Source organism: Haliotis asinina, chromosome 4, assembly GCF_037392515.1.
Source record: "Haliotis asinina isolate JCU_RB_2024 chromosome 4, JCU_Hal_asi_v2, whole genome shotgun sequence".
Taxonomy (NCBI): domain Eukaryota; kingdom Metazoa; phylum Mollusca; class Gastropoda; order Lepetellida; family Haliotidae; genus Haliotis; species Haliotis asinina.
The window spans coordinates 58,621,184-58,642,009 of record NC_090283.1 but is presented as its reverse complement, the minus strand read 5'-3'; the positions used below and the strand labels follow the sequence as shown (position 1 = coordinate 58,642,009).

General features: G+C 39.7%; 1 protein-coding gene across 10 annotated transcripts in view; it reads right to left on the bottom strand.

The window, feature by feature from the left end:
* The window catches only part of LOC137281723 (zinc finger and SCAN domain-containing protein 26-like), an 88,690-nt gene that overhangs the window by 14,594 nt on the left and 53,270 nt on the right, over positions 1-20,826 (bottom strand). The window contains exons 3-4 of one of the 10 annotated variants that reach the window (XM_067813255.1): positions 5,392-5,735; positions 2,389-4,701 (exon numbers count right to left, since the gene is read on the bottom strand). The exons of 4 other annotated variants lie outside the window; for them this stretch is intronic. In XM_067813255.1, the coding sequence (XP_067669356.1) occupies positions 5,398-5,735 (338 nt within the window). In that variant the 3' untranslated portion in view covers positions 2,389-4,701; positions 5,392-5,397. 5 more of the 10 variants (XM_067813251.1, XM_067813245.1, XM_067813241.1 and 2 more) reach the window with 5 other exon arrangements.

Here is a 20,826-nt window from a genome sequence, read left to right as displayed (position 1 = left end):
CAATTTCTCAACGCCAGCAACGATCCTCAATTTCCATCACATGTCTGCAACAGTCTGACCATTCCGTCTGGGCAATAGATGACAATAGTAGTTCGCAAGCCTTCTGTACAGAAGCCATTTTGACATCTATATTCTGAGACAAAATCCTATTCTATTGCATTGAAATTGACATGATACAGCAGGTAATCAGGGAACAGTATGCCCATGGGTTTTCAGAATTTCATCCACATGGTATACGGAGCAAGCAATTCAGCCTTCCACATTGAAAGTGTAAAGGGTACATCATGTCTGTGAAGTCATGATTTCATTTTATCCTTCTGATTGGCAGTTGTTGGAGCTTTGTCTGTTTGTTTGCTCAGGTGAGGGGCATTGTTCATTATAACTTCAGAGTTTTGGGGCAGATAAGGAATGATTTTTTTTTGCAACCACTTAGAGAAATTGTTGAAATTCATTTCGTCATGGTAATCGCTGCTCTTTTGTTTGACATTAATTATCAAAGAAGCATTAGGAATGAACTGGCATGGACTATTGGACTGTCCAGATGATACTCAGATACCACCAACTACTCCCCTCTCATCAGTTTTCCAACATATTGATGCCGTGTGATGGGCTAGTACCCTTGTCTTGTTGATACACACAATTCGGACAATTTTCATTACGGTACTGGTGAATCATTCTGAGATATCTCAAATGCCATGCAAAAATGTTTTTTCGCTCTGCTTGGGCCTGTCTATCTGACAGAGTTTTCCATCATTTAAAAACAATTTTTCTTAAACATTTACGCATTGTTTCTTTACTTCCTGTATATCCAAAATCATCAGTAGCCAATTTCATAACGCTTGTCAGTGTTGGCATTGTCTTGGTTACTGTATAGCAGTGTTGAATGTACAGGCGAACTGCGCATTTATCAAAGTCATCAAATTCAATTTTTGATTCAGTATGAGTAGGCACTTTCCTTGGGCTTATGAACTTATTGGTACCCATTGCAGGAACGCATTTACTTTACTCATTTATTTTGTGCAAGGTACTGACAGATATACCAGAAATAACACTAGCATTTTTGAGTGCATACTGTGTGCTGTGGGAAATAGTACACATGTACTGAATGACATTGTTGGCAGCCTCACGTGTTTGTGACTGAATGACTTTTCCCCATCTACCCAATTTAGAGTGTGACATGATAAGTTTCCAATACTTGCAAAGTTTACTACATTTTTCATAGTCTGCTTTACAAGATACAAGTATACATTTGCTCGAGCAGAAACACTCCACTTCCAAATCATTGCATAGAAAGTGATTAGTGCAAGGATCACAAAAATCATGTGCACGAAGTTTTCAAACCTGTTCCCCTTTCCAGTAGGTAGTGGATCAGTTCAGGGCACGCTCACCACTCTCCTTTCACACACATGCGCACCTCATTCTAATGCTGGTTCAACAGTATAACAACTCTTGTAAACAGGGATCAGCTGTGTCTCTGTATTGCTATGGTTTCATGGGTACTACATCAGTGCTAACGTGCACTGAAACCTCTGAAACCTGTGAAGGTTGCAGGGTAGAATAGGCCTTCAGCAACCCATGCTTGCCATAAAAGGCGATAATGTTTGTGGTAAGAGGCGACCAACGGGATCGGGTGGTCAGACTCGCTGACTTTGTTTATCCATGTCATCGGTTCCCAATCGCGCAGATTGATGCTCATGTTGTTCATCACTGGACTGTCTGGTCCAGACTCAATTACTTACAGACCGTCACCATATAGCTGGAATATTGCTGAGTGTGGCATAAAAGTAAACTCACTCACTCACTCACTCACTCACTGAAACCTCTGATGTCTTATGTAGGTCGAATTCATATTTGGCTGGGGTAATTAGGTTTTTATCTTAGGCTGTACCTGGTGCAAGCAGGTTAACATCTCTTAGGTCGAGCCCTGCATTGTACCCATGTGCTGAGATGAACCTGGGTCTTTAGTGCAGTGAGCTAATGCTTTAACCACTCAGTGACCCCACTGGTCATTCGAAGCCTGATACTGAATCACTAACTGTTGCCATCTCTCAGTAGTGAAGCTCGGTCACACTCTGTAACATCGTTCCCATGATTTTGAATGTTTGCTGTTTCTTTGTTCATTCTGCTGCAATATTCAAGTTCTTGGACAGAGAAATTGAAATAAAAAGACCACTGCATCTCTGTTAAACACTGGATCATGTCTAACAATGATTCCTGATATGTGAAACCATAGCTCTATGCTGCTGGACTCAGAATCTAGATTTTCGAAGCTCTCTTACATAGCTGTAAGTGCCATACATTAACATTGACTTATGACTATCTTAGCACTAAGAAAGCTTTGAAAAACTAGCCCCTTGTCTTTAAAAGGGTAGAAACAAAATCAGAATGTGTTTGGATAGAAAACTTAAACTCTTTATTGATGAATGAAGGCTACAAAGCTAAGACAATAATATGAAGACATACCTCATTAAGCAATGAAAGCAACAATATAAAAAAGTAAGGGTTTTTTTCAATATCTAACTCTGCTCATACACGCACTTGTGCTTATACACAAAATCCAGAAAAGTCAGTAAAATATGCTATTTTGAGGACATCTGAAATATATATTTATGACTGGTACTTTGCTGTGTCTGAAACTGCCATCTTGCTTATATTTGAAAACAGAAATTTACACCAGGTACCTTCCTGTGAATAGAAATGAAAGTCTGCATATTTTTAGAAACAGAACAGAAATTTATCCTATGTACCTTTCTCACTGTCAAGAAATGCCATCTGACTTATATTCAAAAACAGAAATTTAATGCAGCTACCTGTCTTTGTCTAGAAATGTCATCTTGCTGATATTTTAACACAGATATACACCACAGATATTTTCTGTATACAGAAATGTAACACAGAAAAGTTTAACCCAGCACGTTTCTTCATCTCACAGATTCAAATACAGCACAATTGTAAGACACCAGTTACTGTCAAAGTTACTTTGACATCAGTTATCAGGGACGTAAATTAATTTTCAAATAAGCAATCAGTCTGATGTTTAAATGAGGAGGAGTTTTGGGGTAAAATCCCTTCCAATATGACACAACACTGGTACACCAGCTAGAGATCAGGAAAACCATTTTCACCTCGCCACTGTTGGAGACTGTTGTTTATTTTCAGTCTCACAATAGATTGAAATAGTTATTAACAAAACTGGGGCACAATTGCAACAGTTATACACACAATTGTGATACTCTTGCAACAGTTATACACACAACTGTGATACTATTGCAACAGTTATACACACAATTTTGATACTATTGCAACAGTTATACACACAATTGTGATACTATGGCAACAGTTATACACACAACTGTGACACTATTGCAACAGTTATACACACAACTGTGATACTATTGCAACAGTTACACACACACTACTGTGACACTATTGCAACAGTTATACACACAACTGTGACACTATTGCAACAGTTATACACACAACTGTGACACTATTGCAACAGTTATACACACAATTGTGATACTATTGCAACAGTTTTACACACACAACTGTGAGACTATTGCAACAGTTATACACACAACTGTGAGACTATTGCAACAGTTATACACACTACAGTGACACACAACTGTGAGACTATTGCAACAGTTATACACACTACTGTGACACACAAATGTGACACTGTTGCAACAGTTATACACACAACTATGACACACAACTGTGAGACTATTGCAATAGTTATACACACAACTGTGAGGTAACCAGAAAAGTTGGACACACTGACGCAATTCTGTTGCAATAATAAAAAACTCAACTATAGATACTACTGTACACTGTTTCAGTAAACACTGCTGCAGTGCTATTGCAATCTTGTGACATCCTGGTCTACTTCACATGACCTGTGTCATTTAAGTTTGAATGACAGTAAAACCATGGAGAGAAACAGTGCACTCTTACCGTGGTATGGTACATAGTGCAGTATGAGCACTTCTGTTTGCCTTGTTATATGAGATATAACATGCATTTCACTTCAAGTCCACTGCTACGACTTGACTTGAGCCGCCTTCTTACTATAGATGACTTGCTTGAGTGAATACACTTTGGGCAATTTTCCTGCAATTTTTCAGCAACATCATCTGCATTTAAACATGCAAGGAATTGAACCCTGTTCTTCTGCATGACAAGTGAATGCCATAACAACTGTGCCATCTGCTGAACATAACTCACGTTTAAACAAGTAACAAACAGCTCAGCGTACACCTGATGCCTCTTGTTTCTCACAAACCGAAACAGCTCAACATTCATCCAATCCCATACATTTCTGCCAAAACAAAACAGCTCATTGCACATCTGATGCCTCCTGTTTCTGCTGAGCCAATATACTGCATGTCGTCTTATGATGCAGAAGACCAGGTCTGTACTTGTACTTCTTCCCACAGACACAAACATATGAAGTATTTTTGTGCACCGCAGTATTGTGAACCGACAAAGTCGAAGAGCTTGCGAACATTTTCCCACATTTCCGGCACATCAGTCCGGACAAAGAACGTGCGGCTTCAGGAATGGGATACTGAGGTGAGTCAAGGCCATGAAAGGTTCTCGGTTGACTGATGGAAGTGCTGAGGCGGCCAAGCATGTTTGCGCCGTTTTCAGAGAAGCTGAAGTTTGAAGCCACTGACTGACTAAAGCCCATTGAAACGGAACCTGAAAGGACAAAAAGTCTGAGCTAGTTTTTTGACACCAAATAGGCCTCTAAATCTCATTTAACAACTCCTTGAATTTGCAGAGGTGTAGCTACTATTATTATAATAGCCCGGGCTTACACATACCTGCTGCTTAAAAGGTTGGGCAAGCCCTCAATACTATCTAAATATATAGCTTTCCAAAAGATTGGTTTTACATGAAAAATATGGCTAGCTGTACACCTGTTTCTTACACTGATAACCACTGATCTTGAACCTGCAAGGACAAAAATCGTTGCTTGTCCTATGACACAAAATAGGACACTGAATCTCCATGAACATACTGAAACTGTTACACTGCAGTCACTGTTCATAGAAGCTAAATCTGAGTGCACGTATTAATCCTGGAGAGGCCATGGAGGGGGTGAGTGAGTGACAGTAGCCCACTTAGACTGCAGTCAGTGTGACACAAAAAAGTTACACAATGTTGTTGTTTTGACCATAGAATGTGTGGAGCCAACGTAGTAACAATACTTAACAACAAATTCTAAAAATATTTTCAAAAAGTATTTACCGACAAGTATCTAGATGACACCTGCAGGTGGTAACATATTTGAAGTCCACTTGTTTAGTTGATGGAATGTGAGACAAATACAAATATAGAACTGTATCGTCTACAAATTCTGAAAAAATACTGTCAAAAAGTATTTACCGACAACTATGTGGAGGATTCCTTCTTCACAGGGCATGTCCGCCCATGATAAAGTAACCCTGATCTGTACTTGTACTGTTTTCCACACACACAAACATAGCACTGGTTATCATGCACAGACACCTTGTGGACTGTCATTGCTCGCTTGGTTGTGAATGTTTTTTCACAGTATGGACATTGGACATTAGGAATGGAGCTCACAGACACTGAAGAGCTGAATGCTGAACAGTGTATCTGACTAATATGTGGGAGTTTCTGTAAGAACGAATGTCCAAGAACATGGCTTCCTTGTTGGGCAGAATGGTCAACTTGAAACTGACTGAAACTCACTGAACTTCCCTCATCTGAAAGATAAAAAAGTTCAATCTTGTTTCAGTCAGTCAGATGGGGGTATTATAATGATAGAACAATATATAAAGGATATTATATGAGTTAGCGAGTGAGTTTAGTGTCAGGACGCATTTAAAAATAAGGATATTATATGCATGCTCACGTCATGCTATGTTTACGACGAGAGTGCCTAGATGTTGGTATTGCTTGAGTGACTGTGCAGGATATACTGATATTTAGGCACGAGTGTCGAAAACATAGTATGATTTGGACACAAATATAATGGTAATTTATTATCGAAATAGATCAACGGACTTATTGGTCAGTATAGTCTTAGATCAAAGCAATACGTCATCATATATGTGTTGTATTTAGGCACTGGTGTTGTTAATATGGTATGATATTGTCATGAATATAGTGTTTGTTTATTGCAGATGTTGTCAAATTGAGGAAAAGAAACCTAAATCTACTTTCAAACAGAAGCTAGCTACTCTCCACTGACGCATTAAAATGCAACATTAGAGACTGAAGCGTGACGTCATAGCATTGTCCATGACGTCATCACACCATGACAAAGTGACGTTTTGCCTCTTGGGGATCGTATGAAACATAAAATCCAATACTTTCAGTCTCGTAATTAATGCAGCTGATTCAATTCCTGGTTATAAGTTGTAAGGGTAATAGTTCCTGCTGTTCAAATGGTGGTGCAGAAATATCTGGGAGACAATAAGTGAACGAATTGGGTCAAAGGTCAATCTGGAATTATTCCTCCTATGATAAAACAATCCCATTGTGTATCAACAAACAGGATTAGGTGGTTTGCCACACTCATGTTTTTTAACATGTCATCGTATCCTCATTGTGTAGATAGATGCTACTGATGTCAATCACTAAACAGTCTGGTACAGCCTTGATTACTTACAAAGTGCCATCCTACAGATCGAATATTGCTGAATGTAGCGTTCAACAACAAACAAGCCCAGAAACTTTTCAGGATAGAAAACTGTACAGTATACGTTCAGTATAGTCTTAGATCAAGGCTATAAGTCATCATAAATTCATTGCATTCAATTTATTTTCAAGAATTTTTTGTATTTTTATCAGGTGATGTAAAGGACCCCTCAAATGGTAGCCCATTCATCTAAAGTTCCAAAATTTGTGGTGCAGAGTTATGTCCCTTGGACACACCATGAACCACCGACTTTTGTGTTAACATCTGCCATAATTATATCTCTCGGTTTGTGAGCACTATACCAGTGGCTGTGGATTTAAGCAAAGTTGTAATCATCTGAAGAATAACCAGGCTTCCTGACTATGGGCTATCATCCAATCACAGGTAATTTAACTTGAGAACTGCTGAACACTGACAGACAGTCCCTTGGTAGAATACTGACAGAGTAATCACAAGTCTAACCTAGAGAACCATCTACCCTGGAGACATCCTAATTTTCTCCAAGTCCATTCTTGTAAGCACATGATCTATGGTGGCGGACTAGACCGGGTCGGTACTTGTACTTCTTCCCACAGACACAGACATACGACACATTGTCATGGACAGCGGCCTTGTGGTCCATAAGAGGACCCATCCCCGAGAAGGTCTTTCCACATATTGGGCAGGGGATCTTACTGTTGTCTGGGATACCCCCAGGATAGCATCCAAACACCTGGACAGATTCCATTTCAGGACTGATGAACATTGCACCTGCTTTGCTGGCAAGGCTTGAGTAGGCTTGAGCTCCAGTTGGGGTAATGTTCCGCTCTGTTTTAAACAGTGCCAGAGACTGACTGAAACCTGGTGAACCTCCTCCATCTGAAAGCAACAAAAAGTCCAAGGTTCAGTCAGTCTCAGGGGTCTGGTGCTATGGCAGTCTTCTTCAAGTAGCAGAATCGCCATTAGGATGGCAAAGAAGCTCAGTGAATAGCACAGCAATAGGTTCAGCAACATTACAAGTCGTGACAGCAAATAAATCTTGAGGTGAAAGGTGACACCTATACCGTGAAGCTGGAGTACATACAATTGAGCAAACAGAGGTTTCAAATCACATCCACAACCTCAAATTACAAAAGTAATAGTTACAGTGACATTACAAGAGGTAACAGCTGACAACATCTTTTGAGTCTTAGGCCATACTGTAAAGCTGAAGGATGTGAAAGTGTCCATTTTGTCTTATCAATCAGAGGTTTCAAATGACAATTATAAAAATCAAACTACGACAACAATATACATGTAGTTACAGCGACACAACAACAGGTGACATAACAGCAGATAAATCTTGGAAGCCTTTCCTGAGGACAGCCACTCTGTTCACCTGAATGATATGAAATTGTCAATCAGAGGTCTTAAATCACAATGACAATCTCAAATTAGAACAGCAAGAGATGAAGCAACAGCAGATAAAGCTTTGAAACCTTTCCAAATGATGGCCACAGTATAAAGCTGGGGAACATTCTGACTGAACAATCAGAAGTTTCAAATGAGGCCATACTGTTAACCTGAAGGATGTGAACGTGTCCATTTTGTCTTGTCAATCAAACCTCAAACTGAAACACCTGATTTGAAGTAAAGTGACATGAAAACTTGATTATGTCTGAATACAATTCCTGGTGCCAACCCTATTTGTTGTAACAGCTTGGTAACAGAGCCAAAATCATAGAAATTGGGATCCATAAAATTGCATGTTTTCTTTTCAAATTGTCAATACAAGATCTTGTTTAGTAAACTTCCTCAAGTTTCTGGTGCTTTCTCACCAAAAGACATCCAACTCGGCTGATCATGGTATCAGCTCAAGCTATAGTCTTGAGAGTTATAGTCTTGAGAGATTCTTGAGAGAAGAAGTTGGTGAATATATCAGATGAGTATAGAGATGGCAAGTTCTTCTTCACAGCATTGCAGGCAAGAAGTAGCCCAGAAATCTTGTGCTATACAATAAAGAAGTTGCCATCCATATACTCTTCTAGTTATTGTTGTCATTTCACTGTATACAAAAAGACATATCTACATATGCCACCCATCAAAAGTTTACAGTTTGTAATTGTAGCCACTTACTTCAGTCAAATGTTCCAAACAAGACATTTGAAAAGATTCCATCCTGTTTAAAGGTAGTGTTTACACATGAACTGATGTTTTGTAAAGAAAATTCATAATGTTGCAAAGATTATTGTCATGAGTTTAATATATGATGAAGCTCGGTCGAAAATTGTCAGACTCTGAACAAGCATTCTTGTTCACATACACAATTTTGCACATGCTTTTCATTAATTTGATGCATGATCCTCATGCCCTTCATGTTCTTAAGGTTTGCAGTTGGTTCCCTAAGTAGTTGAGAAATTCATCTTCAATGTAACCACATACATGACACACAGTGAGTGCCTTAAGTGAGTGTAAACTTTTGATGGGCAGTATTCTTTGTGTGGAAGTGTCTCATAATTCTCAGTCTACTCACAACGGAAGTTGTCAATCATATTCCAAATGGTTAGATTGATGCTAATGCTGTTGACCACTGGTTTGTGTGGTTACGAATGATGATTTACAGACTGCGGGGCAGTGGGGTAGCCTAATAGTTAAAGCGATCACTCATCACGACGAAGACTCAGGTTCAATTTCCCACATGGGTACAATGTGTGAAGCCCATTTTCTGGTGTCCCCTGCCGTGATATTGCTGGAATAATGCTAAAAGCGGCGTATGACTAAACTGACTCATTATTTACAGACAGTAGCCATCACAAAATGTTCACCCAGCAGTAAGTGGGATAAGTCTAGTGCATGGAAACAGGTGTTTTATAAATGTCCATTATCATTTTTATACGGCTGGAATACTGCTGAATGCTGGGATACTTCAGCCAGAACTGGCAGAGCTGTTCCACCGATCTGGCATCCGTCACTTAGTCAAATTACAACTGTACTTCTTGTGCCTCTGTAAACTGTTTTGATAGCCAAATGTCTTCCCACATTCACAGGTATATGACACATTATCATGCACAGAGGCTTTGTGAACGCGAACAGACTGCATCTCAAAGAAGCTCTTGTCACAGAATGGACATTTGTAGCGGCGTCGGAGTGGCAAGGTGCCTTGACCAATCAAATCTCTCATAGTACTTGTGTGGACAGTCTTAGGCACCACACCAGGAGGAACCTGAGAGGATGGGTCTCCAAATCTGGATTCTCTGAAATGCCGATTGAGATTCCATTCCAAATCAACAGAAACCTGACCACCAGCCCGACTGATAATGGTCTGTGGTTCTTCATCTGAAATAACAAGAAGATCTCATCGAGTCTCTGCAAAGTTCTACTGAGAAGATGTTGTCTACAGCTCACACAAACATCCATTACAGAAACACCCACAGAAAGACCTGATCTGATGATATTTTTGGTTATTGTTGCCAATACCACACCTACAATATTTCACCTATATGGCGCCTGTCTGTGAATAATCAAGCTTAGATGACAATCCAATGACTGACATCATGAGCATCAATCCATTCTGCAATTGGGACATCATGATGCGTGTCAACAAAGTCAGTGACTCTTATCAACAGTCCTAATTGCCTCTGCGAACAAGCAAGAGCTACTGAAAAAGATCAGTTCTAACGTGGATTTTCATAGCTGGAAACGTGAAGAACAGGTATGTCCAGTGAGCGACAGACGATTCAGGGGAGGTAATACAGATTCACATCATGTCCTGGATTACTGTATAGTGTAGTGGTGTACGTTTGTGCCTTGTGTATGTGTATCTGTGTGTAACTACATGTCTGAGTATCCTTGTGTCTGTGTGTGGCTTTGCATCAACGCTGATTTTACAGTCCTCTGCTCACAGACATACAATACTGCAGTTTTCCATGGGTACTAGGGCTGGCTTAAAACACTGATAACAGGAGATACTGTAGAACTCCTTGGTTTAATGTTTAATAATGACCTATGAGCGCCATTTCCTACCAATTTCTGGGTTGAATTTCTACACACAATAAGTAATAACCGCAATATTTGTATCAACATTAAATACCACATTCATTTTCTTTCAGATCAATATTTGTCCTAGTTAGCATTACTGTGTTGCTCCAGCCAGACTGAACAGTCTGAACCAGATGCCAAAAATCAATACCAAATGTTACACTGTGTATCTCAGACATATTATCAATTTGGCTGCAAAAATAACAGGATGACTAACATGAATCTTGTTCTCCTTGGTGATTAGAAGCGTGAGTCAGTTGGAGATAATGTTTGTTTTATTCAAGATCTGAAGCCTTCACTAAGTCTTGCTGTGTCTGTCACCAAGGTCTCAGTCTTTCCCGCTGTAGCCAATCTCATCATAACTAAATGCTTTACTCCAGACAGAGTAGATGATTGATTGACTGAGTGAGTGAGTGAGTGAGAGAGAGTTTTTTTGATGATGTTAGCAATATTCCAGCCATATCATAGCTGTTAACACCAGAAATGGGCTTCAATGATTGTGCCCATGTGGAGAATCGATCCTGTGGTTTCAGTGTTACAAGCGAACACTGCAGCTACAAAGCAACCCTATCACAATTTACTCCAGTGTGACAAGTCTCTAGACAAGGACAAACCAGTAAAGGATGCTGTCTGATCAGATCAGCAACATTCCAGTTATACCACAACGACCTTGACACACAGAATCAAGCTGTTTGTATGTCAACATTCACGTAAATGCCGCAGCACTGGAGCAGAAAGTGAACAAGTTACTGAGTCTTTCATTCACCCTTTAGCTAAACACTATCATTTTGAGAACATTTTGTTTCCTGTCCAAGATCTTTCATGGATAAATCTTCTTTCAATTCTTTAACACACAACGTTTCGAGGTCATTTCAGACCCCTTCATCTGGTAATTTTTTTCATTAAGTTATCCATCTTGGTCATATTTAACAACTTCTATAAGACATTTTGTTTACGGACCACCTCAGTCTTTTTTTAACCCTCAAAAGTGTAAATTATATCCTGAAAAGGTTCTGTTACAAGTCGTCTAGTAGCTAAGATAACAACTCTAGATTCTTTCTCTGAATTCTTTCTCTTGAAATACCAACCACAATCATTTAATGTTCATCAAAATATCATTTAGTTGAATGTCATTGCATTCCGGACATGAATTCACTGCACAAAGCAACAAAATACTTCTTATATTCTTAAAACATTTATTTCAATTATCTAAGCAAGTCTAAAACATAATTTTATGTACACTGACAGGAACATTGACAGTTAAAATATACAGGAGATTTATGAAATCTTCAAAACAACACAGAATTTGATATAATGCATGTAACCTGATTCAAAGATGTCGAATTCCTGACGAGAAGATGCAAATATACAACACAACAAATTATGCAGGTGTGGAATGACGATATGCATTATTGGGATGAACCTTGACAAATACCTGGACTTGCACTTCAGACACTATTTCAGTCGAAGGTCTCACTTACCCGTGAGTATGGTTTAATGCAGTTTCTAGCAACATTCCACTAATATCCCAGCAGGGGACACAAGAAATAGACTTTGAGGAATTAAATCTGGGTCATCTGCGTGACAAGTGAACGCTGTAACCACCAGGCTGCCAGGTTAACTGCAAAGTGACCTCTTCTTTGAAAATTAGTGACTGAGTAGGTCAGGTGCAATATGACAGTGGGGGGCACACAAAAAGGGTGTCATGCATTGTATCCATTGGTGAAATCGAACCTGGGCCATTGGAGTGATGTCAGAATACTTTTACCACAAAGCTAAAACAAGTTTGTTTTGCCTGACAAACCCCCAAATCTTAATATTCAGTCATCATTGCTGTTATAGTGAAGGGATGTAACTGTCTCCGTGGAAGATCATTTTCTGCAACCTCTGTGTGACCCAAAGTGTTATTCATGTTGAAGCAGGGAATTAGCTTTAAAGTGCAAAGATCTTTCGGTGCATCTTAGCACTACATCCATACATATTTTATTTGAATTATGGATGCTCTTGCCTTGGGACTGAGGCTAGACGTAGAATAAAGATCATTCTAAAATTTATTCTTAGTACTAAGAATGACACAGGTTCATGTTGAAGATGAATATGTCACAGTATTCTCTATGCTAGGATCATTTTGTGGACTTTTTACTGAATTTTACAATTTTACTGAGGCATGGAGGGTATGATCTTAGCGCTAATGCATCTTGAGAAGATGTTTTTTCTTTGTGACTAACTGATTATCAAAGGATGCAGTCAGGTCTGTTGGCATGGGTCCATCATAGGCTACAGTGGAGCACAAGTGTAAGAGCTGTCTTGACCCACACACAACTAACAGTGAATGAGTGAGTGAGTTGGGTTTTATGCTGCTTTTGGCAATATTCCAGCAATATCACGACAGGGAACACCAAAAGTGGGCTTCACACATGGTACCCATATGGGGAATCAAACCCAGGTCTTTGGCGTGGCGAGCAAAAGCTTTAACCACTAGGCTTGCCTATCTAACCACACAACTAACAATGTCAATTGATTTATGCTTCATTTATATAATCAGACGCTGCTCAAGGCCATGTCCTGTATTCCTGAAGTCAGAGAAGGCTTTCTGCTTCCTTGGGTACACAAAAACAGTTGATCATACTCAAAGTAAAACTCGAGTAAAAATCAAGTAAAAATCAGGAGAGACTGAGTATAATCTGACACCAGCAATGCGCCCACAACATCAAAGCAGGAACAGTTGAAATTACATTCTGGCATGATACATGGACATGTGAAATTGTACCCTCACCTTCAACGTAACAAGCACACACCAGCCCATCCCAATGTCCCTGATCACAGATGAAAGGATGGTTCAATGTTCTGTAGCAACTCTCACAGCTCTCTCACATAGCAGGGCTTGTGGGGTAACCTAGTGGTTAAAGCATTCGCTCATCAGGCCAAAGATCTGGGTTCATTTCCCATATGGGTACAGTATGTGAAAGCCATTTCTAGTGTCCCCTTGTGATATTGGTGTAAAACAATACTCGCTCACTGTCATATAACACTTGTTCAATCAGGATCAGGTGCTCTTTTACACAGTGGTTCACTGCTGTGAGTCCCAGCAACCATGAAAATCATGAACAAGATACCTATCCAAATGGTTGGATCTAAAAGAACATGCTCAATTCCTGAAGCACCACGTAGATCATAGGCTTCACAGATCCAGCATGAAAATAATCCTTGTCCAAATGGTTGGATCTAAAAGGACATGTTCAATTGCTGAAACACCAGGTTCACTTGCTGATGAGCTGATAGGTGTAACGTCTCTGATAGTCAGTTGGCTCAGATAATATGAGTCAAATGTTTACTTGTTGTTTAATGCCGCATTCAGCAATATTCCAGTTATACTGCAGCAATCTGTGAAAAATGAATCTGAACTAGACAATCCACTGATTAACACGATGACTATCAATCTATGATACAATGTATCAACCAAGCCAATGAGTCTGACTACCTGACCCCATAAGTCACCTTATGATCAGCATGGGTTACTGAAGACCACTTTTAACCGGGATCTTCACAGAGTCCTATAAAAGATCTTCTAACATGCAAATAGGGTCGTTTTTCAGAAAATTCAGTAACCACATTGTACAAAAAGAGGCTTATCCATTTACAAAGTTAGGTCACCGATGGACTTGAAACAGCTTTTCCGATGCCTTTGTAAATTCTGGGGGAAAGAGAATATCTTTCCACATGCACATGGAAACGTCAGTTTCTCATGAATGGCTTGTATGTGTTGCTTTCTCGAGTGAGGATGGGTGAACACCTTCCCACATTCGTGACAGGGATAAACAGCTTTGCCTTCTTCATTCGTGAATTTAGAGGGAAGATTTGTGCTGCTACCGTCCTCCAGGAACACCAGATAATCCTGAGAAGCCTGTCCTCGATCCTTTGCTTTGCCTGTTTCCATATCATAGCACTTGAATGATTGCTGGTGAGCAAACTTAAGGCCAGAATCTGAAAATAACAAAGGACAAAGACTCAGTTTTCTTGAAAAGTTAGGACAAGGATCACATGAAAACGGACACTCAGGGGTTAACAGATTTGGAAGCCAGGTATATAGGACACATCTTCTGATGTCTCCATAGTCCTCTGTCATACACATAAGATTTGCCACAAACACAATGCCGAGGTTGATTTTCGTGAGCAGCCTCTCTGTGTCGTCTCCTGTACCTTCCCTCGGTAAACACTTTGCCACAGATTTCACAGGGGTAAAGGTTCTTTTTCTTTGGTACAGTATTCCTGTGATAACTGAAGAGCAAAGGCAAATCACGTTCTTCTTGTGCTGTTGCTTCTTCATAGAACTGTCCCGAACTAAAGCTGGCTAAGTCAACATCTTGGACAGCTTCATTCGTTAATCTCGCACTCATACTGACAGAATTTTCCATGTCTGAAAGCAACAAAAGTTCAGTTCTAGTCTTTGAGTGAGAAAATAAATCAACGCGCTAGAAGACATGTACAGCTGAAGAACAATCTTATTGTTACGTCTGGCCACTCAAAATATATGGATCATCTCACAGTCAACAACATTGTGAGTGATTAGTCCTTCCTGACACAATGAAATAATCTACCAGCGTGTGGTGCAGTTATCTATATTACCAACATCAAACCAACTGCAAAGCTCCCCAACAAACCTGTATGCAAGCCAATCATCTCTATCATAAACTTCAATCTGGTTGAAAACACTCCCTTCCAAAGAAGCATAGAACCGAGCAAGCCAAGGTCAATTTTTTTCAGATATCTCTTGAAATCCTTTACTAATATGAGGTATACAAATATTGTAAAACACAATGCTTTTCATAATCTGAGTTTTCACATGAGTGCTTATTCACACTACTAAGAGGAACACACTTTCCCAAGTGCTGCCTGTCACAGATTTGTTGGTGATACAAACTAAGACTGCAGCTATGCAGTTATGAAGTGCCACCACCAACTGTTCTGGTACACAGACAAAGGGATTGTTTGCTGTACAATTTTGATTTGGTCCACACACATAAACCTTCCAATCAGACATCATGGCATGAAACAAACTTTGGGGGGAAGGAGGGGGAGGGGGTAGGAGGGGGAGGAATGAGCAACAGATATCGAGAAGACATTTGGATTTCTGTGATTAGACACAAAGGTATAATTCAGACCTGATCAGTGAATTTTCTCAGAAGATCTTGCTGTCAACACTGTTGAGAGAAAGTACAAGGTACAGTTCCTTAATGTCAAACAAGTTTCTGAACACACTTTTCTGAACAATCTTGTCATAGAACTTGGACCAACATTTGGGGTGAGGATGCTTTTCCAAATCCTTGGGTTGTGCACCATTGACTTTGTATTACATGTTGAAACTTGTCGGTGGCATCCAATATTTGATTACAACAGATGGAATGTACAGCTCTCTTTTAATTACAATACGATTGAGATAACACCTTCCAATACATCATCGCACGTCAGACGAGCAGGTGGTTATTGGTTCATCTTACTACACGTCACTATCGTCAATGACTATTTGAACACAACAGATGTCAGGAATCACCTTCTGATGTTAACACCTTCCTACACATCTCTGCATGTCAAACTTGTTGATGATGTTTAAATAGGAACATATTTCCCCTCACTGTTTATCAAACCTGTAGATGACACAAATCTTTCAATGACCACATATGCAGGTAGTTCTCCTGACTTCATCCAGAGCTCTGATGTACCTTTCTAACATAACTGCATGCCCAACATGTTATTGATGCTCATTATGTGAGCAATGCAGATGTAACGAACAGCTCTTCAGATGTCCCATGATATTCTGCTAACACCTTCCTGCACATCACTGCTAGCACATCCCACTGCTGACACAAATTAATTGATGACAACAATGTGAGGAACAGTTCTTTTGAAGACAGACAAAGGTCGGATTTCACCTTCCCACACACCATTGCATTTAAAATTTCAAATTACCCTAATTATTTGAGGACAACAAATGTAAGGCACAGTTTTTCTGATGTCGGATAAGGTTCTGCACAAATGTGTACACCTTCCCACAAACACACTTGAAAGTGACCTTATCGTGGATGGAGTCTTTGTGCTGCTTCCTATAATCTGGTCGACTGAACTCCTTCCCACATATAGAGCATGGATACATGAGTTTGCCATCACCGGAACTCACAGTCCCAGACACTCCCATACCAGAGTACCCTTCATGGCTGCCTAAATTTTGCCCAAACTGTCTGTAATATCCACCAATATTCCTACTTTCACAGCCAGGCTCGGGATATGAGGGGTCAAAGTATGTTGGATTGCCATGACCTGAAAGCAACAAAAGACCAGGGCTTGATATTCATAGAAAACTTGCCAATATCTTGAAGAAAGAACAGAAACAATACCCTTAGTCTGAATGATTCTAATCCAAGTTGTGAGGTGTTACCGTTGTCAGGATTGACATATTTTGGCATTATTAAAATTTGATCTATCTTGTCTTGATATTTATTCCAGAAATTACATAATAAGAAGAAAAAAGAACTGATTATGTCAGACCATTTTTGTTCAAAGATTACAGCTGTCACTTGTGACTATCTAACACTTGCATCTGGACCAATTGCCACAATGGTCAAAGAATGGTTTCCGTTGCAAGAACAAATCCTGGTTGGGATGGTAAGTCTTCTAGAGGAATCTTAACAGACATAATTCCAACTTATGAAGGAGAATTATTCAGTTTTCTTTCACACCTTGTTGGTGAGGAACTAGTCTGAATCAACTGAGATCAACAAGTGGAAGATCGATTTTCATGATTGGGATTGAAAATGGACAGATGGCCATTTCAAATTACCAAAATCAATGTAAAAACTTTAGGCCTTAGACTGTTTTATAAATGTTTTTTAACTTGTCTAGTTTGGATTCTCGTCATCACCTTGATGATCCACCGATATGACGATGTTGGTTAAGGGTCACACATGTTACCTATGAGTGAGTGAGTGAGTGAGTGAGTGAGTGAGTGAGTGTAGCTTTACGCCACATTCAGCAATATTCCACCTATATGGCGGCGGTCTGTAAATAATCGAGGCTGGACCAGACAATCCAGTGATCAACAGCATGAGCATCGATCTGCGCAATTGGGAATCGATGACATGTGTCAGCCAAGTCAGCGAGCCTGACCACCCAATCCTGTTAGTCGTCTCTTATGACAAGCGTAGTACCTTTTATGGCAAGTATGGGTTGCTGAAGGCCTATTCTACCCTGGACTTTCATGGACCTATGACTCTATGATATGTATAAATGTGACAGTGCAATATGTATAACAGATAAAATATGTGTAAGTTCAAATCAGTATGCTCAAATTACTGTTCTCTTGTTGATTATTTATCATTTTTTTAATGATACCCAAGTGATATGAGCAACAGTCCATACATATGAGGCATGACAAGAAGTAAATGAAGTCACCAAGCCTTACAACCCAATCCATTTGGTTACTTTATATATTTCAAGGTTACAAATGGACTAATCTAGATTTCTTACAGGGCGATGCCATAGTCATAGTCTTTCCAGAGTTAAAATGAGGAAAAATCACTGATCCAATTTAACTAACAAAAATTGGATGACTGGATGTTGAGACATGGCTGTCTTCGCTCTATATTTGACTATTTGGTGCTATAAACAAGGTTAATCATTGGTGTATACAAGAAACAAAGGACTAAACCTAAAGGACATGATCCATCCAGAAAACCACTGACAGCGCATGAAATAACTCAGTTAGTTCCCAACATATCCTACCCAAATATCAGGAATCTATGCTGGATCCATCCAGAAGTCTTAACACCTCAAAGATAATGGAATAACTCCAATCATCTAGGTCCAAACATAGAATATCTAAATATCAGGATCCTGTGTCAGATGCTTACAGACGTCTAACACCTGACAACGCAAGGAATTACTCCTATCATCTAGGTCCCAACATAACACACCCAAATATCAGTGTCCAGAATTCACCCTGAAGACTTACTCCTATCAGATAATGGATTAACTCTGATTAACTAGTCCCAAACATAACATACCCAAATATGAGCCTGTGTTGTGTTGTCTATGAATTGAGCTGATGAACTTGGGTCAGATACACTGGACACACTTTCTGATGCCTTTGGAGGCCGCTATCGTAGGTATACATCTTTCCACACACACATGGATGATGCACCTTCTCGTGAGTGGCCTTCTTATGTCTCTCAGCATATCTGGCCTCAGTGAACATTTTCCCACAGATATCACAGGGGTGAATGGCCGGTTTCTGTTTAGAAGCAGTATCCTTGACAACAATATTGTCAACACTTAAACTGTAGGGAAAACTGAAACCTGCTGAAAAAGGTCCCAAAGTCTCCAACCCAGCGCTTTGGTTGAAATCCTGAACAGAGGCCTTGGGCATAACAGGAAACGAGCCAAAGTCTGAAAGCAAGAAAAGTGTATTCTTGGTGAGATGAGACAACGCTGTGTGAGTGTTTCCGAACAAGAACAGCCATGCACTTAGATAACAATCATTTTTCTCTTCTGGGTGCAAGGGTGTGAGTTCGGTATCTAAGAGGTGATATTTCAGTTGTAACCATGGCTACGGTTGGTTAATTATGTACATTCAACAAAGGACAACCATGTGAGTGTGAAAATCCTCAGAAACGGAGTGACGTCTGCTGACTCTCACACTGACTGAGCAGACGGCATCTGCAGAGCACAGATCTATAATTTATAATGCATAATAAGCCTCATACTTCATTCCCTTGAGGTGCAAACTTGATGTTATGTTTATGAACAGTTGAACACTCTCAGTCAGTATGATTCCTTCATTATTAACACATACGGAAAGTATTTAGTTTATATTTCCATATAAATGTCCATTTCATTATCATATCCTGAACATATTTTCCAAGGGAGACGAGCAGTGGGTTGTGGAACCCTTTATGTCCCAGAATGCCCATGGAATGAGCTAGGATGATACTTTAGATGGACAAAATAAAATATCCAACCTGATACTTTTCCATTCAGTGTTTCCTGTTAATACTGGGTTGGTGGGGTGGCCTTATTGTTAAACGGAAGGGAAAGCCACATTAACTTGGTGTGCCTAAAGACTGCATGAATTGTATTATCTCCTGGGGGACGAGATTGAAAATATGGTGTGCCGTTGTGATTTAAATCCAATGACCAAGGGAAAACAACATGCCTTTGAGCAGCTGAGCTGGGTACTGTCAGTCACAGAAAGTTGTACGTATGTAAACCCATCACTTGTCGTGCTAAAACCTGTGTTCACATCCCAAAAGGGATACAATATGTCAGGCCCACTTTAGGTGTCTCTCTCACCATAATATTTATGAAATATACCTAACAAGTCACATAAAAAGTTTCCTTAATCAGTCTCAGGGTTGATTATTATCAGTTGTGAAATAAATTCTGAGAAATATTGCTGACAGCAGTTTTCACCAAAACCCTAAAAATGTCAGACTGTCTTGACTTTGCTACACATTGACCACACAATCTGGTTCAACCAGCCGACCTTGAACACTCCTTCCTGTTAACACAGCCAGTCAGTACTCCCCATCGTCGTCGTCATCATCATCATCATCATCATCATCATCATCATCATCATTGTGCAGCCAAAGTACAGGTTTTCTTATGTTTGTGTAGAGTACACTGATACTTGTACACCTTCCCACATACACATGGATATGTTACATGCTCGTGCTTGGCCTTCTTATGCCTCTTTAAAACCCACTGATCTGTGAACATCTTGCCACACATTTCACACGGGAAAGCGTAGTGATTCCAAATCCCAGTTATACCACTGCTATCTCTTGACATGCCTTCACAAACCACTCCAGCAAAACTATTATACTCTGAAAAGAAAAGAGAAAAAGGCTGGACTTGTACAATCTTTTGACAAACTTTTTTTGGTAAAATAACTTCTTCAAGGTTTTCATTTAGAACAACATCCAGGTATATCTGAAAAGCCATGTTTACATTTCTTCATCAAAAGTCTATCTGTAAAAGTTGTGGTGTAATCAGTGTTAAACCTTGTCTTGTTGGTCTTGCAAGTTCATATTCTCAAGGTGCGGTGGGGTAGCTTAGTGGTTCAAGCATTCACTGGTTATGCCGGAGGACTGGGTTCAGTTAGCAAC